General features: G+C 32.8%; 1 protein-coding gene and 1 long non-coding RNA gene across 3 annotated transcripts in view; one reads left to right on the top strand and one right to left on the bottom strand.

Moving 5' to 3' along the window:
- LOC126888833 (gastrula zinc finger protein xLCGF3.1-like) overlaps window positions 1-13,852 on the top strand; it is a 173,905-nt gene extending 160,053 nt beyond the window's left edge. For both annotated transcript variants that reach the window (XM_050657258.1, XM_050657257.1), the window contains one exon: window positions 11,610-13,852. In XM_050657258.1, coding sequence (XP_050513215.1) covers window positions 11,627-12,736 — 1,110 coding nt within the window. In that variant the 5' untranslated portion in view covers window positions 11,610-11,626 and the 3' untranslated portion in view covers window positions 12,737-13,852. The remainder of the gene's footprint in view (window positions 1-11,609) is intronic.
- A 691-nt stretch (window positions 13,853-14,543) lies between these two features.
- LOC126888836 (uncharacterized) lies at window positions 14,544-17,661 on the bottom strand. Its single transcript, XR_007699668.1, has 3 exons — window positions 16,857-17,661; window positions 15,970-16,127; window positions 14,544-14,724 (listed from the first exon to the last, which is right to left on the bottom strand). It is a non-coding gene; the product is annotated as an uncharacterized LOC126888836 (long non-coding RNA).
- Window positions 17,662-25,933: the final 8,272 nt, after the last annotated feature.

The raw sequence follows: 25,933 nt of genomic DNA, 5'->3' as shown, positions 1-25,933 counted from the left end.
GAGGGTTTTACATCGCTCCAAACTTGACCAGATTCTCGAATGCTCACAGGGATACAATAAAAACAAAACGTTAGGCTTACTTTTCTATCTATATATTTTTTATTCATATAATTGATTATGATTTTAACATGCCTATGCTATTATTAATATATTTTTGATCTTTCTCTCCACTATAAAACTTAGAACCCTAAGCATATATACAAAAAGCACAAGAAGTTGTTTGAGGACAAATTCGCCGGTTCAGAAGATGAATGACGCAACCGAAAATGCAAAATTCATCAGAAGAGCAAAAAAAGATTTTTTAATATTTAAAATAGGGATTAAATTAAGAGTAATCGTCCAGGAGCATCGGTATGGCGTTTGTTATTTGACAAAGATGGCGTTTATTTTCATCGATATTGGTTCGAATTTCATTATCTTAATTTAATCGCCCCATTTTCAACTCTACAGTTGCGTCATTATACATATGAAACAAGGTCTAAAATAGCGCGTATTTCAGTAACGACGCAACTACCCTATAGTGGCTCAGTACATTTTTACAGTTCGGTCGTTTTTGTATCATCTGTACATAATATTTTAGAAGTTAATTCGCAATAAACAGGAATTGAGAAAATTTGCAGTTACGTCAGTCTTCCTCTTCCATTAGGGGTACGGAATTTTCGTTTTTACGAAATAGATGCGAATTTCGGCGAAATTTTGAACATAAATGCGATAAATGCGAAATATGGAGTTTTTGTTTATTTCCGCGAAATACCTGCATATGCTCAACTCACCCCTAAATAAGTAGGTAGTTACGAAGGTATGGAAAGATTTTACGGAAAGTTTTCTATTGTAATTTTTGAAAGGTTGTTTATTGTTGTAACACGTGTTGAAACAGAAGGATCTTTCATCATATAATATTGTAGTGACAGATCGAAGAACTGCTCTTAAAGAGGCGAATGTCGAAATTACAATGATGTTAGCTTTTAATTAATGTTTTTTGTTGTTTTACTCGTAGTTAAAAATAAATGCGAAATTTTGTAATTATAAAAAAGTTAATGCGAAATTCATGTTTTTTTATTTGCGAAAATTCCGTACCCCTAATTATAATTTATCCTGGGTGGCACAGCAGTCGGTTCCCCTCTACTTAACTAATTCTTACAGTTGTGCTACCTATTTGGCCACGTGAACTCGTATTAAAAAAATGAAAAGTATTTTGAGTTTTATAGATAATACTATTGAGAGTCTTGTGGGTAAAATTTATATTTTTGTGACTAGATAAGCATTTTGTGTTTTTTGTAAGCGCTCATCATGAGTGGTGGTTATTTTATTTGTCAGATACTTCTGGGGAAAATTATTTGTCAGTGGGAAAGTCTTTACTTACTGTTGTGGGCGAACGTTTTTCGTCTCTACATGGCGGAAATAAAGACGATTCTCTGGAAACCCTGAGATACAAACGATTCGCTAAAACAAGATGCGCCCGATTCCACAGACTCCGAGTGTACCACCAGATTCAGTCATGGCTCGGTAAACATTGTGGTCCAGAAGATTTGGGCTGGAAAAAGCATGGAAAATTTTGGATACCAATCCAAACTTCCAAGCCTCCAGTAAGTACCCCTGAGCTTATTAAATTCATCTTTTGGCGTTGGAATGGAAATTGGAAGTGCATGTGGTTGCCAAAAAGCAGACCTCAAATGTTCAGCAGTGTGCCTCCATTGTGGTGGTGAAAGTTGCAGCAACATCGTGGACATATCATCATTAATTGTTGAAGAAAATGAATTGGAAGATGAACTCTCATTATACCACAAAAATTCATCTCGGATACTGATTCAGATCTTGACTCGCATCCTGGACCATCGAAAAAAGTTAAAAAATAATAACTATGATAAATCTTTTTCAAGATGTAATAATGTGTGTGTGTGTTTATGTTTTATTGGCACTGGTTTAAGCAACCAACTGGCCAGTCAATGTGTTTTGAATTCTCTCTTTTACAAAATATATGCTTAGTATCTAAATTTTAAAACTATTAGTACTACTGTTTTTTTTTTACTCTGTTTTTTTTATTATTTTTTTTATTATATTTTTTAACATTTTTTTTATTACATTTTTTTTTTTTTTTTTTAGTTTTTTTTTTTTTTTTTTGTATATTTTTTTATCGCGCTAAGACCTAAACCCGATTCAACCTCGCGGAGGTTTAGATCTTAGTATCTTTTTATTTTATTTAATTATTTTTTTTTTTCTTTTTTTTTTATTTTTTTTTTCTTTTTTCTCAGAGCTTTAATTTTAAACAATTAACATGGTTGTACAAAATTTTATAAACATCTAGATTGTTTGATTGTAAAAGGTATATAAGATTAAAAGGAAATTGTACATTAACTTGAACTAGATTGGCAAAAAAGTTTGATATTTCAATAAAATGTAAAGGACATTCTAATAGCATATGTTGTAGATCAGCTAGCTCTCCACATAAACATTCATCATTATCTACAAGTCCTATTTCTCTTTTGTAGACTGGAGTCAGACAGTGATTACTTCTTATTCGACAAATAGTTTTGATAAAGCCTTTGTTGGAAACTTGATTAAACCATGTCTTGATGGGAAGTGTAGGCTGGATTTTTTTGTAATAATTTCCTTTGTCTGAATTATTGTATTGTTCCTGCCATTTCGTCCGTTTGATAGATCTCATAATAGAAATTATGTCTCCCATAGGAAGTTGATAAGTATGCAGAGTGGATTCCTTCGTTGTTGCTTTTTTAGCCAGATCATCTACTATTTCGTTGTTTTTTATACCAATGTGTGCTTTTATCCAACACAATATTATATTTTTGCCCGATTTCAAAGCTTCACTGTTCATTGCTATGATGTCACTGATGATATAATTTTCTGCAAAATTATGTACATTATATTTCAATGTCTTTACAATGCTTTGGCAGTCTGTAAATATAACATAATTGAGTTCTTTTTGATTAATACATATTTTGTATGCTTCTTTGATTGCAATGAGTTCAGCTGTGAAAATTGTCATTTTATCAGGTAATCTGTTGTTTATTTTTATACTTTTTTGTGGGTAATATATAGCATATCCAACTTTTCCTTCCATTTTTGAACCATCCGTATATAATTTCTGATAACTCCCCCAGTTTTTTTGTACACACTGAAGGTGGTCTATTTTAGTAAGGAAGTCTGTCGCACGAATATTACTTAAATGACAGTTAACTGGAGATAAATAATCTTCATAATTTAGCTTTCGAGACGAGCTTTGTTCAATTTGGTGTATGTCGCCAATGGAATTAGAAACGTTGAGGAAGCTTTCCACAACTAAAAGCAGTTTCTTTTTTTCCCAGTAATAATGAGTTAGGTATAAGGTGGTTAAATGAACAATTTTATTTAATAGCAGTTTATCGTTTACCGCTGTTTTAACTATAAATTTCTCACTTAGGTATTCCCTGCGTAATGAAAGTGGAGGTTCATTAAGCTCACATTCCATGACCAATATAGGTGTGCTACGAAGATAACCAGTGCATAACCTAAGTGCCTTATTTTTGATTCTCTCGATTTTTTGGAGTACAGAGTTTGATGCTGAGCCATAAAAAATAGATCCATAGTCTAAGATTGATCTTATCAAATTTCTGTATAGTAATATTGATATGTTTGGATCAGCTCCCCAGTTACTGACACTTACAGTCTTCATGATATTCATTGCATTTTCCATTCTTCGTAATATGTAATTTGTGTGTTCTTTCCAATTTAATTTGGAGTCTAAAAATACGCCAAGAAATTTTATTGAAGTTTTATAAGGAATACTAGTATTATCAAATTGTAGATGGCTTTGAGGAACATATCGTTTTTTAGTAAAGGTAACAATGGTTGATTTACTCTCTGATATTGTTAAGTTATTATCGGTAGCCCATTTTTTTATAATATTCAATGTCGATTTAAGGTAGTTATTACATCTATCTATTGACTTATTTTCTGCATATATCGCAACATCATCAGCGTACTGTAGGATTTTTATGTGTTGAGGAAGTTTAGTTTCTAAGTCAGCAGTATACAGTATATATAATATAGGACTTAGGATGCTACCCTGAGGTAGTCCCAAAGATGTGTATCGGGAGTTAGATTGATCTCCATTTAATCTAACGTGAACTGCTCGATTAATGTATAAGTTAATGATGTTCCATGTTACTATCTCGGGTATTCCTATTTCCAACATTTTCGCGTATAGTATGTGAAGATTAACGTTGTCGTAAGCCCCTTTTATATCTAAGAACAAAGCACTAACTGCTTTCTTATAAGTAAAGGAACTATAAATGTCTATTAAAAAGTGGCAGAGGCTATCTTGTGTGGATTTACCTTTTCTAAAACCAAACTGACTTCTTGGTAATAGGTCGTTCTTTTCTAGCCAAAATTCCAGACGGTTTTTAATAAGTCTCTCATATGTTTTTAGTATACAGGAAGCCAGACCGATTGGACGGTAAGAATCCCAATTCTTTGATGATTTTCCTGGTTTTAAAACCGGGATAATAGTGTAAACGTGCCAATCGTCAGGAATCTTTATGCGGCGCATCCAAATTTCATTATATATATTTAGTAGTGCAGCCTTACCAATTCTTGAAATATTTGATAGCATCGAGTAATGGATATTATCGGCACCTGGTGCTGAATTTGAGTTTTTCTTCAACGCAAAGTTTAGTTCAGTGGCAGAAAATGGTTTGACTAGGAAACGGATTGGTTCTGGATAGTCGTACAGAGCATTTAGTTGTAAATCAGGAATTACTAATTCTGCAGACGGCGGTGTGATATTTTGATGGAACTCTTCTATCCACGAAGCTTCCGACAGAATAACAGGGACTTTGTTCTTTGTTTTTCTATTTTTTATTCGGTTAACTTTTGACCATACATCTTTAATAGGGACTGACCTATTTAGGGATCCGACATAATCTCTCCAGCTATTTCTTTTAGTTTGTTTAGTGATCTTCTTGACATGTGCATCATCTTTTTTATACTTAAGTAGGTTTTCATGGTTTGGATTTTCTCTGAATATACAAAAACTTTCCTGTCTTCTTCTGACTGCTTCTTCACATTCTAAATTCCACCAGTATTTTCCTCTGGAAGTCGGTTTTTTTATTTTAAATTTGGGGATGCAGTAGGATGCAGTTGTATTTATATTGTGCAAAATTTGTTCATAAGAATTTATATCTTTAAATTGAGAGAATACATCTTCCGAATACTGTTCATATAATTTCCAGTCGGCATTCTTTAAATTCCACTTTTGTGAATATGGATTATATGTATGAGTTGGTTGATCCTCTAACTCTACTCTTATAGGTGTATGGTCTGAACCAAATAGGTCTTGAAGTGTTTTCCAAGTGATCAGGTGGTTTAAGTCAGGAGTACAAATGGTCAGGTCTATTGCCGATTTCGAGAAGTTCCTAAAGAAAGTAGGAGAGCCATCATTTTTGAATATTAAATTATTATCGTCTATACAGTCCATCAAGATTTTACCTTTCATATCTGTTTGGTTGTCTAGGCCCCAGGCAATGTGGTGAGCATTAAGGTCACCTCCTATTATAAATGGTCTTTCTATAGATGTTATGAAATTGTTCCATTGTTGTAACAATAACTTGGTTCCTGGGGGAACATACATAGATATAAATGTGACAGTATATGACTTAAACTTTATTTTTATTGCTACTTTATTGACGTTTATTAAATCTACTTTCATGGTGACTTCCTCGTAATATAGGTTTGAATTTATTAAAATTGCTGAGCCACCGCCAACAGTTACTGAAAAGCGGTCGTCTCTGACAATATTGTACCCGTGAAAGTTATAATACTTTTCTGGTTTAAATCTAGTTTCTGACAATAATGCGATATCAACTTTCTGGTCTTCTAATAGGTGGATAAGGTTTTCTCTATTAGAGTTAGCCGATCTACAATTCCATTGACAAATTACCAATCTATTCATTATTATATAAGAGAGAACTTAAAACTGATTGAATTGAATTTACTAGAACTGATTTTTCTGGAATTTCAAAATTTTTGTGATTTATATTAGAGATAATACTTGTAACTATATTTGATATTAATTCTGTTAATTCTTTTGATGGTTCATGTATTTTATATCCTTGTTCTGGATTAAATGTAGATTGATACGAAGAAGAGGTGATAATACCACCAGGTCTGTTGGACATGGGGTTTAACTTTATTATTTTTTGATGTTCCATTGTTACTTGGTCTGGTGAGGAAGAGATAGGTCGTTTGTATTTTGGTGGTTTTATTATTGTATATCTATTTGAAACTGAAGGTAGAGCGAACTGATTGGAAGATGTTTGAGACGTGGACAATTGAGTAAAGGAATATGAAGAGGATGGTGCATTCATATTTGGAGTTTGATGAGAATTTATTGAGGAATTATTGGCTGCTATAGATGCATAAGTTATCTTAGGAAAGAGTTTAATTGTTTCCTTAAAAGATAAGCTGTTTTCAGACATATAATGTTTTATTTTCTTTTGACGATCAAATTCTGGGCATATCTCCCATTCATTAGTGAAGTGTTCACCTTCACAGGATAGACATTTTTTGTTAAACGATGATAAAGGACAAGAATCGGAAACGTGAGATTCATGACACTTAAAACAGCGAGGATTACTTTTACACTGCTTACTCATGTGCCCATACCTATAGCAGTGGTAACAGATAATTACCTTTTGCTGGTATTTTTCAACAGTGTGTAAGACATGATTAATTACTACATACTTTGGTATATTCTGGCATTTAAAAGACACAATAACTGATTTTGTTGGATTAAATATTACTTTGTCATCTGCTACTATTTTTCTTGTTATTCGTTTCACATACTCAACCGAGAATTTGCAATGGTGATCAAATTCCTTTATTCTATTTTTAAGATATTCTTCCGATATATCTGAATCTATATCCCTTACTACACCTAGTTTAAACAATTGAAATTTTGGAATGTATGCGGTCAGATTTTTTTGAATAAGGAATTTGGAAGTAACTAAAGCATTTGCGCTACTATAATTTTTAAATGAGACCCTAACTCGGTTGCGTCCGATTGAGTCAATTTTTTTTATATAATTGTCAATTTCTGGATGTAACGTAAATAGGATCTCGCCTATTTTAACAGCGTTTAATTTTCCTGTAAAATTTAAACTGGAGTTTTCAATGAAAATGTAAAAAGGTCCTAAATCAATTTTTTCGTATAAATAAACAGGCCTGGTTTTTTCTGGTTGATCTGAGTTTACTAAAGTATTTTGTTTTTCATTAATATTGTTAAGATTAATACTACTACTTATCTTATTTTGAGGCTGGTTGGGTAGAAATCCATTTAAATCTTGTAAATCACAGCTACTATCCATCGAATTCTCAATATCAGGCGGTTCGCCTCCACTAGATGACTCCATAGAGGAGTTTTCAAGTAACGTTTAACTTATGAACACTTTCAAAATGTAAACTAAATAAGGAAAAGTTTAACAAAACTAAACAAACTAAATTAGAACGGTATAAATCAAATAATCCGCCAAAAATTAATATTTTTCGGAGAGATTTCCAAATATGCAAGATGTAATAATAAATAATATTATTTTGTCTAGAAATCGTCCGTGATTAGGCCTATTGGGGATACCACACAAAAAACGCGCCTCCAGACTCTACCTCATAGGTGGCGGGGAATAGGGTCAAAAATAGCTTAATAATAGCATAGGAATGTTAAAATTATAATAAATAAATATATAGATAGAACAGTATCTAAGCCTAAGGTTTTGATTTATCGCATCTCTGGTCATTCGAATTCCAGAACCTGGTCAAGTTTGGAGCGCTGTAAAACCTAGATAAATAAATAAAATTAAACAACTTTATAGTGGAAATTGTTCGTTAAAAAATCCTCTACAAAATCGCTATGATGTTATTTTAGTGTGAAATGAACGGAAAAAAGTTATAACCTCCAAAAGGAAAGTTCTTACAAAATGTTATCTTATTTTTGTTTATAACTTTTTTGTTGGTCACTTGACGATAAAAAGTGATCGATAAAAAATTGTAGAAAATTTAATTTGCTTCATTTTACGTGTAATTAAATTTTCTGTAGGGTTGCTAGTTTAGGAGATACAGCGCAAAAGCTCTTTTCACCCCATTTTCCAAGATGGCGGCCGGGGGACAAGAGTGGCGACCCCAAAAACTTGAACTTAACCTTCTACTGATCCCCCTATATATCAAAAAAAATAAAATTGACTCCTCTATGAAATGTAACATTCAAGAGAAAGGATTACCAACGAACGCATTAGATAAATAATGCGAGTCAAACGAACAATCACAGATGACTTATCGACAAAGTCAGTTATCTGGTTCAAACATATACAAAGAATGGATGAACAACGAATAGGTACCAAAAAAATGGCAACCAGAAAGAAGAAGAAAACGAGGTAGGCCGAGAAAATTTGGAGCGAAGGAATAGACACAGAACTGAGAGAAAGAAACATAAAAGAGGATCTATGGACTACGGAACAGCCGGACGAAATGGCGATTGGAAGTCTGAAAAGAGAACGTTATAAACCGACAAGTAGGTAGTCATTTTTGTATAGTAAACATTTTTTTCGCAATTCACTTTTTGGCGGGGTCCCGTTCTTCACTTCTTACCGGGACCCGCTCATCCCTCTCGGCGGCCATGACCACAACATCACAAAGCATAAAAACTACAACCATCATAGGCGAAATACAATTCCTCGTTGACAGGGATGTAACATAATATGTATGTATGTAACCCATTATCCCTCTTGTGGGCATAGGGTAGTCGAAAAGTTTTTCCATTCCCTGCCTGTTTTTCGCGATCTAACTCATCTGTCTAAAGGCCATATTGACTTCTGCTTGGGTACTTCTAATCCATGTTTCCTTTGGCCATCCTTGTTTTCTTCTTCCTTGTGGGTTCCAATGTAAGACTTTCTTTGGAATTTCGTTGTCGCTTGTTTTTAAAGTATGTCCCTGCCATCCAAGCTTCCGTTTGCGTATTTGTTTTCCAATTTCCTCTTCTTCTGCTCGGTCCCAGAGCTCTCGGTTGCTTATAACTTCGGGCCACCATATTATTATCTTGAATATTCTTCTTAGACATAGGTATATTTATGAAAACCTGGAGTTTATTTTCTATTGTTTTAGTAATCGTCCACGATTCTGCGCCATAGAGTAAGACTAGTTTAACCATCGATTTGAAGACTTTTATTTTTGCATAGGTTGTCAGGGTTCTTGTACGCGTACAATGTACGCCATATCTTATTTCGTCTTGCGAAAGTGCTCCTGGCCTTGTTTATTCTTTTGTCGACGTCACTGGGTACTCCATTCTTTTGTGACGTAGTACTTCCTAGATAGTTAAACTCGTTTATTTCTTCTATAATTCCTTCTCTTACTCTTAGTTGTGTATTTCGTGTCGTGTTTAAGCTCAAGCTCATCGATTTGGTCTTTCCTTTATTTATTTTTAATCCAACTTTGCTCGCTTCTGTTTTTAACGCTTCTATCTTTTCCTGCACGTATTGCCTGTTCTGCGACAGTAAGCATATATCATATGCAAAATCTAGATCTTAAGATTTTCCGTTAATCCCCATTTTATTCCTCTCTTCTTGTTATTTAATGCTTTCCTCATTACGTCATCTAGGAGGATGGCGAACAGTAGTAGCGATAGTATACATCCTTGTTTAGTTTAACCCCTGTTTCTGTTTCAAATGTTCTAAATAGTTTGCCTTGGTGCTGTAGTACACTTCTTTAATTATTATAACCTTCTTTGATTAGGTTTATTAATTTTATCGGAATGCCTCTATTTTTAAGCGATCTCCGTATATTTTCTCTACTAATTGAATCGAAAGCTTTTTCGAAATCTATGAATAACAAACATAATAATGATAATTGTTCTGTTGCTTGTTCTTGCTCTTTGTATATTTAGTAACTCTTTGAAGTATTCTACCCATCTCTCTATCTGTTCGTCTTCTGTTGTTAGTATTTGTTGTTCTCTACTCTTTATAATATTGCATGTTCTTCTATTTTCACTTAATTCTCTAATTTTACTATAGAGTACTTTGCTATTCCCCATCCTATTTAGAGTACCTTTGCTATATATTTCCTATGTATGTTTATTTATCTTTTCTTAGACTTCTTGATCTCTTTGGATAATCTCTTACAGTTCATTTCTTTCTTTCCTCTATCTTCTTCCAAGATTCACCACTCATCCATTTTTTCTTCCATTTGTTTTATTTCCGAGGACCTCTTGTCCTCTTCCTGGGAATATTTCTTCCACACTTCTTGGATCGATGTCGTGTAATTTATTCGTTCTTGCTTTCGTTTTAGGATTAGGGCAAATTTCTTCCTTGTGTCTCTAATTTGGTTAAGTTTAGTTTGTGCTTGGGTATGTAAATTCAGTTTTCCTTTTGTATATTTACTCGTATATTAGCCAATAGGAGGTAGTGGTTTGATCTCACATCTGCTCTTCTTTTATTACGCACATGCACATCTATCATTAATTTACTAAATTTTTTACTTATGACATAATATGTGATCTATCTGGCTTACAGTTTTACCATCTGGGAATGTCCTTGTTATTTTATGGCAGTTTATATGCGTAAATAACGTTCCATAAACTTTTCAATTGGTACATACCACATAGTTCGTGCACGAGTTCATCATTCTCATTCCGTGTACTCATTCCTTCTTTACCCATTATGTCCTCAAATCCTGTATTTTCTGATCCTACTTTCGCATTAAAATCTCCAGTCAAGAGGATTAACTCTTCTCGAGGGATTTTGTCTAGCACTGCAGAGAGTTTATTATAAAAGAGTTCGTTATTGTCATCGTCTGCTACATTGGTTGGTACATAGCACTGTGTAATAGACCATACATATGTTTTCCTTATTTTCAGTCTAATTTTTATTATTCTTTCGTCTATGGGCTTTCAATTTATTAGTGTACCTATCCCTAATTTTTTTGTTCAAGATAAATGCTACTACATATTGATGGTCTCTGCTTTCTGTCTCTTCATATTATGTAACATAGAACATAGCCACAATAATAACAACAATTAGGCGGTTGTATTTACACACCTTGTAAACAAATTATTTTTCTTAATTTATTTCTTTGGATAACAAAGTTTAACGTAACGTTTTTTATCGTACATAATGTTTTAATGAAGCACAAACCAATTCGATTGGATTGAGATCGGGATGATAAGGTGTAAATCTTAACGAATACCTAATGTTTTATTGTTGCAATTTGTACTACAAACATATTGCTTCAACCCAGCTTAGATAATATATTTTCTGCCATCATACATTATTAATTGAGTGCCTGAGTAAGAGAAGGGGCTATGCCACACAACGAGATTTTGGTTTTTTTGTCGTTCTGCATAGTACTGCCATCAAGGAACAATAATATGAACTTCTTATAAGTGTGGCATCCCCTTGTTTGTCTAAAATGCAATTAAAAATTCGCCAGTTCGAGCGTCAGTGTATGTTCAGTCTAATAAAACCTTTAATTACTCAAAAAAGAAATTTTGTGGCATAATCCCTTCTCTTTTTCAGACACTCAATTATCATTTAAACAAATTATTCTGATTTAACAGGTAATTATAATTTTAGGTGTCTCTAGTAGAAATATGAAAACTGAAGCCAGTAGCCCATTAACAAATCATGATAGAAGTGAGATTAATTTGAACCAATATAATATAACTTTAACTACCAATGTGAACACTGAAGGACAACGTTTTATATGCATCATTTGCAAGAAATCATTATCAAGCAAATATAATTTGGAACTACATATGAAAATACACACTGGGGAAAAACCTTTTGCATGTGAAATTTGCACCAAACAGTTTTCAACGAAATTTCTTTTAAAAAGACATATGAGTGGGCATAGTGGTGAAAAACCATTTAAATGTGAAATTTGCACCAAACAATTTTCAATGAAACAAAATTTAACGAGGCATATGATAGTGCATAATGGTGAAAAACCGTTTGAATGTGAAATTTGCGCCAAACAGTTTTCAATCAAAACACATTTAGAAAGGCATATGAAAGTTCATACTGGTGAAAAACCATTTGAATGTGAAGTTTGCACCAAACAGTTTTCAAGAAAAACACATTTAGAAAGTCATAGGAGAGTTCATACTGGTGAAAAACCATTTGAATGTGGAATTTGCACCAAAAAATTTGCCGCAAAGGATAGGTTAAAAGTACATATGACAGTACATACTGGTGAAAAAACATTTGAATGTGAAATTTGTACCAAACAGTTGTCAACAAAGCAAAGTTTGGAATATCATATGACAGTGCATACTGGTGAAAAACGATTTGAATGTGAAATTTGCACCAAACAGTATTCAACGAAAGGAGATTTAAAAGTGCATATGAGAGTACATACTGGTGAAACACCATTTAAATGTGGAATTTGCACCAAACGATTTTTAACGAAATACAGTTTGACATCGCATATTAGTGTGCATAGTGGTGAAAAACCATTTAAATGTTACATTTGCACCAAACAGTTTTCAGCAAAGCATACTTTAAAATCACATATGACAGTACATACTGGTGAAAAACCATTTAAATGTGGAATTTGTACCAAACAATTTTCAACGAAACACATTTTAAAGTCGCACATGAGTGTGCATATTGGTCAAAAACCATTTAAATGTGACATTTGCACCAAACCGTATTCTATGAAAGGATATTTAAAAAGGCATATCGACTGTGTACATGCATAATGTCCTATCTAAGATTTTTCTCATTTTTCGTTTTTCGGGGCATTGGAACCTAACCACTAAAATACATTATTGCAATATAGCAACAAACATCAATCATTGAATTTGGCGCTAATTTTAACTCTTTCATTCGGTCCTAACTGCCGAGCAACAAGCATTCGGTCCTAACTGTCATAAAGAAGAGTCTATGTCAGGCAGAAAATTGCAAAGCATTGCAAAATAAAACAGTTTTCAATCTCTCCTGAAAAGTTGTCCAAAATCATATGACATATTATGCAGGTACAGTCGATATGAGAGGGCATACTCGTGAAAAACCATTTAAATGTGAAATTTGTAGCAAACAGTTTTCAGAAAGCAGAATTTACAAACACATATCTCAGTGCATACTGGTGAAAAACCATTTGAATGTGAAATTCGCACCAAACAATTTTCAATGAAAGGAATTTTAAAATCGCGTATGAGAGAAAATGAAAATCGATTAACAGCCATTTAAATTTTAAAGTTGCACCAACCAATTTTTAACAAAACATAATCTAAAATCACGTTAATCAGTTCATAACGATAAAATAAAAAATCGTTTGAATATGAAATTTCCGCTAAACAATTTTCAACAAAAAGCAAGTTAAATATATTACAGGGCATGCTGGTGAAAAACCATTTGGATGTGAAACTTGTACCAAACAGTTTTAAATCAAACCACTTTTAAAATCGCATATGAGAGTTCATACTGGTGTAAAACCGTTCTCATACAAAATAAGCTCCAGAAAATTTTCACAAAATACTGGTTTAGAAGCACAAAGCACATCATATGGATCCTGACCGGTGAGTGAAAACTCACTCACAATTTAAATTCTGTAGTGTAAGACTAACCATCTGCCGGATTAATGGCAGTGCCGAACAGATAGACATCTAGTATCAGCTTTGAAGAGTGAATATAGATACATCTGCAGCGTCACCGCCAAAAATTTTTTAGATATATATTTGAAATCTCTCGAATATTTTTCATAGACTCGTCTAATTTAGTTAAATTTTATTTTCCGATGGCTTTATAGTAAAAGTTTAACTTTAATTGATTGTAAATACTTTTACTTATACAAAATATAATATAGCAAAAGCGAATACCTAATTTTTTATTATTGCAATTTCCAAGACCTAAAAGAAACAATAACTTCCCTAATAACACAAAACATTCCATGAATGTTCCTAGAATGTACACACAGGACATTGAAAACATTCCTGGAATGTCCCCAAATGCACACGAATGTCCCTGGAAAGTCCCAGGAAAGTGCTGTGTCAGCATTTTAAATATTCTTAGAATGTTCTGTTGGAACATTCCATGAATGTCTACGAATGTTCTTTGGACATTCACAGTCTATTTTTTAGACTGAATGTCTTGTTGGAACATTCCATGAATGTTCTTTGGACATTCACAGTATATTTTTAGACTGAATGTCTTGTTAGAACATTCCATGAATGTCTACGAACGTTCTTTGAACATTCACAGAATATTTTTTAGACATTCACTGAAATATATCGTCAGTAATGTGACAATACCTCCTATATGTTTTTTCATGAGGTTTGCAGGAGACGAAAAACATTTTTTAAGGTCACTTTCTGTTTTCGTACGTATTCTGACTTTTTTGTAGTAAATAGATAGTTATTTACTGCAAAACAAGTCAAAAAATATATGAAAACAGGAGGTGGCCGAAACAAGTTTTTAGTCTATCTTACAAATCTCTTGAAAAAAACAGATAGGAGGTATTGTCACATCACTGACGATATGTGGCCATACCAAATAATACATCCTTGATAAATATAAACATTTTTATTGCAAAAAATCTTTACATACATTTTTTAATGTAATTTACTGACATTCCTAAATATTATAAAAAAATGTGTCACATTTGCTTTGTAAACCTTTCTTTTGCTTTTCGTAGCCACATATTCTGTTTCCTTTCTGGTTTTTTGTAGACCACTTCTCTCAGCTGATTCTAAAAGAAAATAAAATAAAAGGTAATTTTTCTATCCTTTACAATTAACAATCAGAAGAAATATTATTTACAGGTAATAATACGCATAAATAATAATAATAAAAAAATAAATATTAAATAATATTTAAATAAATAATAAATAATATTTAATAAATAAAATAATAATAATGAACATTTTGTATTTTGACAACGACATCCGACGTGGAAGTAGAAACCTTAATAAAATTATTTTTTTCAAGTAAATTGTGGCTTATTTCCTCATTAGAATAGTTAATTACAAAAAAGCCACAAAGAAATAGATTTTTCACAAACAAATAAGTATTTAGTATTCATTATATTTATTGTTTTTATTATTTACTTTAATGTCCTACTGGTACATTATTTGACAAATAATGACATTTCGAAGTCTGTTAAGTATGATATAACGCCCTTGGGCATTAAATTTAAATAACGACTTAGATACTGTCAAGTTGACAAATATCAACCTAAGTAAAACTATGGTTACCACAATTATGTTACTACTGTTACTGGTAAATGTACTTATTTAAAAACTAATCAATTCAAAATTCATTCAAATTTTTCGCATATAAAGAATAATTTAGTCAGACATTAAACGTTGAAGGCACCACAGGTATTATAATAATAATGCTTTCGGTCAACGTATATCCCTCAGGCCCTTGTTAAAAACACCATTGACCTCAAGCGTTATTATCCTTATAATACCCTTGGTACCTTAATAACTGTAACATAAGATTATACCTTAATTCTTGTTTTCTATTTCTGATGTTTTTATTTATTTACATTGAATATTAATCTGTTTTGTTGTATAATCTACTTCGCAATAATTATGTGATATATTTGACTTAAAATTAATTCAAAAATTTTTTGCAGTTGGGCAACAATGTCAACTTAGATCTCCGATGTAGATAATGAATTACAACAGTATCTATATTGTACAGACTGTATTATTAATTAGGTTATTTATTTATTTATTTATTGAAATATACATCCACCAGGTATAAACCCATAAAGGTGTACATAAGAAAACTACATACATTGACTGAACACTTGATGACAAAATATAAAATAAAATAAAAGAATAACCAAAAATGTTTCTGTTGTTAATACACATACACAATAATAAACAAAGACCTTAATAAAGAAAAATAACATGGCATCAATTCGATAAGCTATTGCGTATTTCGCGTTTAAAGATGTTAAAACCAAGAAAAAAAATGCATATACCTGTGTGACATAAGCTATTGGAACAGCACAGTCTCTTAAACGAACAGATGAAAGTGAAGTTCTGTCAATATCTTTTTCTAAAAAGTGTTTTGAACATACTCCTCTATTAACAAATCTGATCTATACTTCATGTCTTCTTCGCAGGATCTTCTGGAAAGCTAAAAATACAAAATATATGCATTACTAAGCATTATTAACAAATTTTAGTTTTAAATAAAAAATATGATTAATGGACTCACAAAATATTATAAAACAGCTTAGAAATTGTTTATTAGTATAGTCGGTTCCCCAAACTCTGACACAACTGGCTAGTGATTTTAGTAGGTAATTTTTTTTGTTTTTGGCCAATTTTGCCAAAATTACAGTAATTATTAACTATTTAGTTATTATTTTTTTTTTGCCAATTTTACCAAATTGGCAAAATTATTTACTAAAATCACTAGCCAGTTGTGTCTGAGACTCAGTAGTACTGAGACTGAGTTTAGTAAATCGACTATAATATTCTGTGTATTCATTAGTTGGTACTGCATATTATAGTGTGTGGTCTACCATCCTATTTATAAAGGCATACATTAGCAAAAACGCAAAAAGAATTACTTTAGTTTTACAAATCCTATTGTTATTATCTCTATTTACTATTTTAGTTAGGAATAAGCGAAGTTTGTGGCTTATTCACAATTATTATTAAAATAATAAATGGATATGACCAATTATTAACTTATAAAATAAAATAATAATTCTTCTGATTTATGCCTTTTATTCACTTTGTTATATCTAGGTTACTTAAAAGATTTTTTATGAATACATAGTATTATTAGGGTATTAATAGTATTAATTTATTTTCTGAAATACAGGGCATGCCTTCGTTTACATATTTGCATACTAACCTTTTAATAGGGCTTTTCATTCACAGTCATTTGTTTGGAGCTTCTGTCATAATTGAAACGTTATTCCTGCAGATTTTTTTATCTACATTTGTTTCTGCTACTCCAACTGCGTTAAAAACAGGACACCATTTTATTCACTATGTTAATAATACTATTAAAGCTATTATAAAAGTATCCGAATTAAAAAAATATTCTTAAAAAGCACAAATAATAGAAACAACGATCCACCCACGGCAAAGCAAGGTGGCCAAGATGAAGATGCCAAGCCAAGATGGCCGAAGCGAGGTCGTTGGTTGGTCGTTTTTAGTCACGTGATGCCCTCTCAAGCGCCATGCACAAAAATATATGCACGGCGAATTTGAAAATGAACGCAAAAGAAATAAATATAAATGCCTCTCTTGGGTTTTGCATAAGTTATAAGTATTTTTTTATTAACAAAATCGCATTCCAAATTGAATATTCGCGAACAATAATTTTTATTACATTTGTATGTTTATAATATTGTATTAATTGAACTTGGGAAACTCTTTAAATTTGACATATTATTGCACTGTAGGCCTAAAGTGTCACTTAGTTTGTCTGGTATGTTATAAGTAATGTTGTATCTGTTACACGTATGTATTATTTCGCAACTTAAAATATAGGAACATTGGTAGTATGTTCACAGAATGTCTTATGGTAACATTCCAGGAATAATTTAAACAGATGTTCACCGAATGTTCCCTAAATGTCCAGGACATTCAAATATTGATAGAACTTTGGTAGTACATTCCTGGAATGTTGTGTGTTGTTAGGGTTATTTTCTTCACCCATCCTAGTTTTCACTCCTCTTAATGTTGGAACTAGTGTGTGGAGCCATGCGGATGGTTGCGATCAATTCTTCCAAAGACAAATTCAACACATTTTAAAAACATGTTTATTTCTACTATTAATTCATTACTCATTACTAGGGAGCGGATTTTATGCTAAATGCATATTGCATGCATATTTCGCATATTTGAGAACTTTACTAAATTTTGCATATTTTTAAAAAAACATGCATATTTTGTGCCTATTTAAAAACATTTAAGTCCAAAAAAAATTTTTTTAAATTTTTTAATTCGACACAAAATATTTCTCAGCACAGGCTGTCGTATCTATTAATTCGAGAACTACCTGAAGAGAGACGGCTCATTCACTGCCTTTTCATTTTTTTTTTTTTTAGAAAATACCCGATCTTTACACAAAGTACTTATAGTGCTTAGAGCACGCCGTTATAAAATTATTGTAGGATGTTAAAATTATGAAGGATGGTTTACCGGGAAATCCGAATTTTATTTACTTTTATTATTTAGTAGGTACCTATAATTCTGGTGATTCTTTTAAACCCCTATTTTTAAGAGAATTTACACCTTTAACCATCGTTTTATTTTACGATTTTCTAACGGATATTATTAACGGAACATATTAGGGGTGAATTCCCTGATGTAAATTTACTAATAAGTAGCGTAAAAAAGTATTCGTCAAAAGTCCTTTACGGGTTCAGTTGTACAGGAACAAACTACCTAATGTACCTTTACCTCCCGGTCCAGTACTGACTAGGTGGGGAACTTGGTTGGAAGCTGCAATTCTTTATGCAGGATTTTTGGCTTTAACAAGTTATTTTAAATACGCCCCAATTATTTCTGTTGATGTTGAAAGGAGTTTTTCAAGTTATAAAAATATTTTATCTGATCAAAAAATGTTTCCTCGTAAAAAAATTGGAAAAACACATTGTAGTGAATTATAATCGAAGATATAGGTATATATTGATGTTGTTGTTTTATTTTAAATAGGTAACTATTGGTATCAGTTTTTGTAAAAAATGTGAATAAATTGTATATATAAAAAATAATGATTTTATTTGAAAGATAATAAATAAGACTGCCGCCCCCCTATAAAAGAACCCCCTAGAATAGAATAGAACAGAAAATTTGTGGTTTCTCGAAATGCGCATTTTTTGAATTCTTGTGCATATCTTGCGCATATTTCGTAATTTTTTACTGCATATATATGCGCATATTTTCTCAAAATTGATCGCATATAAATCCGCTCCCTACTCATTACGAAAAAATAATATAGCAGTGATTCCTTTTAAGCCCAAATGTTCAAGTATAGCTATCTACCAAACTGTGTCAGGGATTTAGACATAATTTATAGCTATCTACCAAGCTGGGTTAGATATTTAGACATAATTTCGCTACGTTATTAGTTTTCGATTAGGTAAGCTTGTGTTTGTGTAAAACGATATAATAATGATCATGCATATTAAGTTTTATTTCGTTACATTATACACTAGCCCAATACGAAAACACGAGACGGAGATCTTTTGTTTCTCATTTATTTTGTGACTATTCTAAATGTTATGTTTATATGAGATTAATTAACCACAACCAGGCTCGCCGAGAGGGCGGTACAGCCGTTACCGCCGGTAAACTAAAGACGTATTTTTTGTGCATAAAGGTGGATTTTCACAGATCCGATGTCCGACGGTACGATGATACGATAGAAATTTCAGACAATTTCATTGGCTGAAAAGTGACAGTTGGGTTTTCGTACGAAATTAAAAAGTCATCGGAAGAAGTTAAAATTATTTTAACTTTTGCACGAAAATCGGATGAATTTTGACACTGTTGACATTCTATCTTGAACGTCTTGATAACCTTACTTTTGTGAAGTGTTTATGTTTTTGATATATTGAAATGGAACATCAAAATCGTAATTATAAATGGATGTTGTTCTGAAACTATTTTCTTGTGGCATTTTTGTAATTAACTATTCTTAATGAGAAATAAGCCACAATTTTAATAAAAAAAATGATTTTATTTTTTAGTAAAATTATGGCTTATTTCCCATTAAAAACAGTTAATTATAAATGGATGTGATGGTACTTCTAACAATAACTCACATTTTTATCCTCTTCAAACAGATAATTTGACGAATCCATGATGATCCAAACAATAATAAGAATAAAATCGAAATAAAACTATATATCTGTTCCTGTTCAATATCCAACAGCAAACATTTGTATCAAATATCAATCCATGGAATAATCTGACATATTACACAAATGTCAAAAAATTTCGGATACGACAATCAAATATAATCGTACGAAAAAATTTCGTATTTCGTGTCTTCGGATATCGGATCTGTGAAAATTAGCCTTAATGCGTTTAATTAATACTCTGCTGTATTTAACATGACCTTTACTCATAGATATAACAGAATAGATTAGGCCAGTTCGAAAAATAGCGTTAATCCTTTTGATGTTACACACCCTGTGGTTATTTGTGTGCTGCTTTTAATTTTGTTATGGGTTGATTGTATAACACTTTGACTGCTTTTATTTATTCTATATTAACATTCGTGCTTTCCGTTGATTGTTGCAGCTTCTTCAGTGGAACGCTGTCATAGACTTTCCGTAGTTCGATAAACAACATACGAATTTCTTGATTTCGGACCATTTTTTCTCTATTATCTGTTACAGCTATTCCTTGGTAATTTTCACAATTGATTTTATCACCTCTTTATGTATAGTACTAAGATATGATATTTTCCATTTCATAGGAATTTCGATGGTGCTTATGCATTCTTGAAATAGTTGCCGAAGATGTTCGTACAATTCAAGATATTCAAAATAGTAGTAAAGGCAGAGATATGTAAAGAAAATAGATCAGGCTAGTCATATGCCACTCAATGCATCGGGGTGTAACGCCGATATCAAGTACGGTGGTCTAGCTATCTTTGTCTGTCGTGCGAGTGTGAGCGTATCTACCAAGAGGTGGGAATAACGGAACGACAGTGACACACAGGCGGCGGCCATCATATGCTAGAGAGAGAAAGCTAAGCGCCGGTAGAGAGAGACAGATAGACCACCGACCCGAACTGTTCCGCGTTAAATGTTGCCTGTCCCCCACTTTATTTAAAATAGACCTCGAAAGTGCTTTAAAAAGATTGAAACAAAAATGTAGAACAATGGGAATACTCACCAATCCTATGGTATATACGCTCAACTTTGAAGAACATAGTGTTGGTGAATGGCCATCAACTACATGCCCGAAAATTAATTGAAGAGGATGGTACATAGGGTTTAGAAGTGAATAAAAAGAAAATAAAACCGAATACTTATACATTGGATACGAACAAAAATATATCATATTAGGTAACCTGGCCACGATAAAACACTACTACGACTACAAATATCTAGGATCAATATTTCGCTCGATGGAACATTAGACAAAGCCGTAAGAGAAAGAAACACGTCAGGTAGAAAAGCCATCACAATATTAAACAGCATTTTATGGAACTAATCCATTAGCAAAGAAAACAAAAAGAGGATATTATATGAGACTGTAGTAAAAAATATCACTCTATACAACTGTGAGGTATGGCTACTGAAAGAAAGAACACTGGCAACGCTGAGTAGTCCATTGAAATGTTACATTTTTTAGGCCGTACCTTGCATTTATTAGAGGAGCCAATTTTATTTTTTTATTGTGTAGAGGAGATCAGTAGGAGCTTAAATTCAAGTTTTTGGGGTCGCCACACCCTTGTTCCCCGGTCGCCATCTTGGAAAAGGGGTGCAAAGGGGTTTCGCGCTATATTTCGTAAACTACCAACCCTACGAAAAATCTAATAAAACATAAAATGTAGCAAATTAAATTTTCTACAATTTTGTTTCTATTACTTTTTATCGTCAAGTGACCAACAAAAAAGATATAAACAAAAATAAGTAAAAAATTAACAAGTTTCCTTTTGGAGGTTATAACTTTTTTTCAGTTCATTTTAGAACAAAATATTATACCAATTTTGTAGAGGGTTTATCAGCGAATTATTTCCACTACAAAGTTGTTTAATTATTCTATTTATTTATCTAGGTTTTACAGCGCTCCAAACTTGACCAGATTCTCGAATGCTCACAGGGATACAATAAAAACAAAACGTTAGGCTTACATTTCTATCTATATATTTTTTATTCATATAATTGATTATGATTTTAACATGCATATGCTATTATTAATATATTTTTGATCTTTCTCTCTACTATAAAACTTAGAACCCTAAGCATATATAGAAAAAGCACAAGAAGTTGTTTGAGGACAAATTCGCCGGTCCAGAAGATGAATGACGCAACCGAAAATGCAAAATTCATCAGAAGAGCAAAAAAAATATTTTACCTTAAGCCGTCCTCTTGTACCTTACGGTGTCGAGGTAAGTGGAGAAATCAGACGTCTCCATGCCTTTCGGTCAGTAGCTAGTCTTTCTGCTTCTCTCCACCCAATATTTCTTTTTACAAAAGTCTTTCCAATATTTGTGTTCCACGTTCTTGCTGGCCTGCCTCTTTTTCGTTTGTTGTCGGATGCCGCGTTCCATACCCTCTTTACAGTTTTACCTTCACTCATTCTCGCCATATGTCCGAACCACGACAACTGTTCCGTTTCAAGTCTGTCTAAGGTCCTTCCAATACCGCACCTTTCACGTATGTCTTCATTTCTTATACGATCACGTCTGGTCACCCCGGATACCCCACGTAAATATCGCATTTCGCATGCTTGAATTTTACTACGGATGTTGTCATTCACTGTCCACGTTTCACTACCGTATAGTAGCACCGGCTCGTATACAGTTTGAAATACTTTCATTTTTGTTTTCAGGCTTACTTCTTTCTTCCTAATAAAACTTTTATTTAGTGCATAGTATAATTTTGTTGCACTCATTATCCTGCTGTTTATTTCTGGTTCTATATTTCCTTGTCCATTCATTGTTGATCGTAGATATTTGATGTCCTCTACTTGTGTAATGGTCTCATTATTCAGATTTACATTTATATTTTCTTGAGTTTTCGATATTATTACTAAAGCTTCTGTTTTTTCAATATTTATTTTCATCCCAAATTTCTTAAAGGCTTCATTCCAAACATTCACATTCACTTGCAAGTCTTTTTCTGATTTTGCCACAATTACCAGGTCATCGGCATATATCAACTCTGACATGTAAACTTGTTGAAGTTTATACACACCAACCCTAGTTCTTTTTACCTTACCCCTGCATTCTTTTGCAATTTCGTCCATTAGAGTGATGAATAACAAAGGACTCAGAACACCACCTTGTCTTACACCTGTCCTTGTGTAGAATTCTAGAGATGAGCGATTGTTCGTTCTTACATTATTACGTTTTCATTTATACATACTCTTTATTGCTTGGATTAACTTCGGTTTCACATTTCGACAGTTTAATATTTCCCTGATCTTGTTACGTGGCGCCCGATCAAATGCTTTTTCCAAGTCCACAAAACAGAGAAACAACTTACTGTTATGCTGTAGGCTTTTTGTGATAACTGTTTCACCGTGAATATGAGATCGGTTGTACCTCGCCCGGGCCTAAAGCCGCATTGGCTGTCATCCAGTGTGGCCTCGATATTTTCCCGCAGATTTTTATTATTATTATTATTATTATTAACATTCAATAAGAATAGAGGATTAGAATCCTATTATACTCTAAAAGCTAAACAAATTTTGGTACTTAGCTGTTTTACACTTAAATACGCTGATTTACATATAATTAAATTAAAAATACAATCAATTATTATCGAGTCTATTCTTAAAACTATTTGTACTAGGAGCCATAGCGACATAAGCCGGTAATGAATTCCAAGCATAAACAACCCTATTTGATAAAAAGTTTAACCTGATGTTGGTTCTGCAGAGTTCTCTTCTTAGCTTTCTGGGATGGCCTCTTAACCGCTCATCTGTATTTATTGTAAAGAAATTTCTGAGTGAAGAAGTTTCGTAATGAAATGAATTGAATGTTGTAATTAAGTCGCCTCTAAGTCTTCGGGCGGATAATGGAACTAAATCCATGATCCTTAAACGATCTTCATATGAGGGACGCACCAATGAATACGGGATCCGTGTTACTCGTCGCTGTACATTTTCCAGCATATTTACATCACGCTGAAGAACCGGACACCACACTGAATTAGCAAATTCTAATATAGGTCTCACATAAGTTTTATACAATTTTGCTAAGGTTCGACTGTCACAGGACGAAAAAACTTTACTAATAAGATATACCATGCGATTGGCTTTATTACACTGTTGCAACGTTTGAGGAGTCCAGGACAATTGTGAGTCTATTAACACGCCGAGATCAGAGTGACAATCGGTCTTTTTTAAAACGGTGCCGTTAATAAAATAATTTAACCGAGGGTTATTCTTGCCGAGATGAAGAACGACACATTTTTCTATATTAAGCGGTAGCAACCAGTCAGTACACCATCGAGAAATGCTGTCCAAGTCTTTTTGCAAACACTGAGAGTTTATTTTAGGATTGTTGTACAGCTTTGTGTCATCCGCATAAACCGAAAACTTTGATGAAATGATGTATTTTAGCTCCGATGTAAATATATTAAACAGTAGTGGCCCTAAAACAGATCCTTGGGGGACTCCACTTATCACGTCATATAGGGGGCTACTTGAAGACTGTATTCTTACTGAAAATTTTCTTTCACTTAAGAAGGCTGAAATCCAGTTTAACAGTTGCCCGCGAATTCCAATCCTGTTTAATTTTTTCAAAAGCCTTTCCCTTGGAACTTTATCGAAAGCCTTGCTAAAATCTAAGTAGATAATATCAATATCCTGTCCCATATCTACTTCGGCAGTCCAGTCATTTAGGCAACATAACAAGTTGGTAACAACCGATCTTCCACTGGTAAAGCCATGTTGTTCGTTCGGGATTATTTGATGCTGGTTCAAAAATATGTGTAAATTATCCACAATAATTGATTCCATAACTTTGGATATAACTGGAGTGAGACTAACAGGCCTATAATTTTTGGGGTCGAGTTTATCTCCTTTCTTAAAGATTGGTTTCACCCGTGCTTCTTTCCAAATAAGTGGCAGAGTAGCAGAGTGGAATGATTGTTCCATAAGCAAATGGAGTGGATATTTAAGAGCATTTGCACATGATTTCAAGAAAGTAGGAGAAAGATTATCTGGTCCTGGAGATTTGTTGGTGTCAAGTTCTTTAAGTTTTTTAAAAATATCATCAGGAGAAAATTCTACTGAGGTAATAGAACTATGATTTACGGGTTCATAATGTAAGTCTGGGAGCGGGCCATCAGGTTCTAAAGTAAAAGATCCGTAAAAGCTCCTAGCAAAAGTTGTAGCCACTTTCAAATCATCATTTGTAATATCACCTGAGTCTGTTTTTAATTGAGGAACAGAAACTTTTGTGTTTATGGAAGTTCTAATATACTTATAAAACTTCTTTGGATTATTGCTGTCTATAATATTTTTTTCATAGTTTCTCCTAGCATTGCAAATTTTTGTTTTCAATAGATTGGCAACTTTCCTATGCGTAACAAAATCATTCTCCAAACGTGATCTTTGATACTTTTGCCAAAGAGCTTTCTTTCTCTTAATCAGTCTTTGAATATCCCAATTAATCCAGGGTTTAGAAGGAAATGTAGTTATAAGTCTTGAGCTTGTATTCTTTTTTATGATGTTGCTACATTGTTCATGAAAAATATTCCAGTTTTCCTGTACATTTGGTAACGACAGGGCGGAAGCCCAGTCAACCAGTGACACATCATGATTAATACCTCTATAATCAATAAAATATCTTGATGAGTATAGTTTTTTTGGATCAGTAACAAGAATTAACTGCATTTGGAACTGAAGAATTGCATGATCGGATTTAGCAAAAGGGGGATAGTATTCTAGATTGTTTATTAAATCATTATCAGAAGTAATAATTAAATCCAAGATGGAGGGTTGCTGCCCAGAACGGAAACGAGTTGGTTCAGTAACGATTTGTTGGAGATGTGAATCTTGTACAAAATCAAGAAGAAGTCTAGATGAAGCATTTTGAGGTACAGGATGTGGCCATTTTAAATCTCTATGATTGAAGTCACCGGCAATAATTAGGTTTTTGTAAGTTGAAGCTAGAACGGATAAAAAATTAATAAGTTGAACATAATTATTATAAGCAGTATCAGGCGGTCTGTAAACACAGCAAATCGTAAAAGATAAGTGTTTATTATGAAAGAGAAGACATAT

The sequence above is a fragment of the Diabrotica virgifera genome, chromosome 7 (assembly GCF_917563875.1).
Source record: "Diabrotica virgifera virgifera chromosome 7, PGI_DIABVI_V3a".
NCBI classification, from domain to species: domain Eukaryota; kingdom Metazoa; phylum Arthropoda; class Insecta; order Coleoptera; family Chrysomelidae; genus Diabrotica; species Diabrotica virgifera.
Note: the sequence above shows the minus strand (reverse complement) of the source record. Positions and strands in the feature narration are given on the sequence as shown.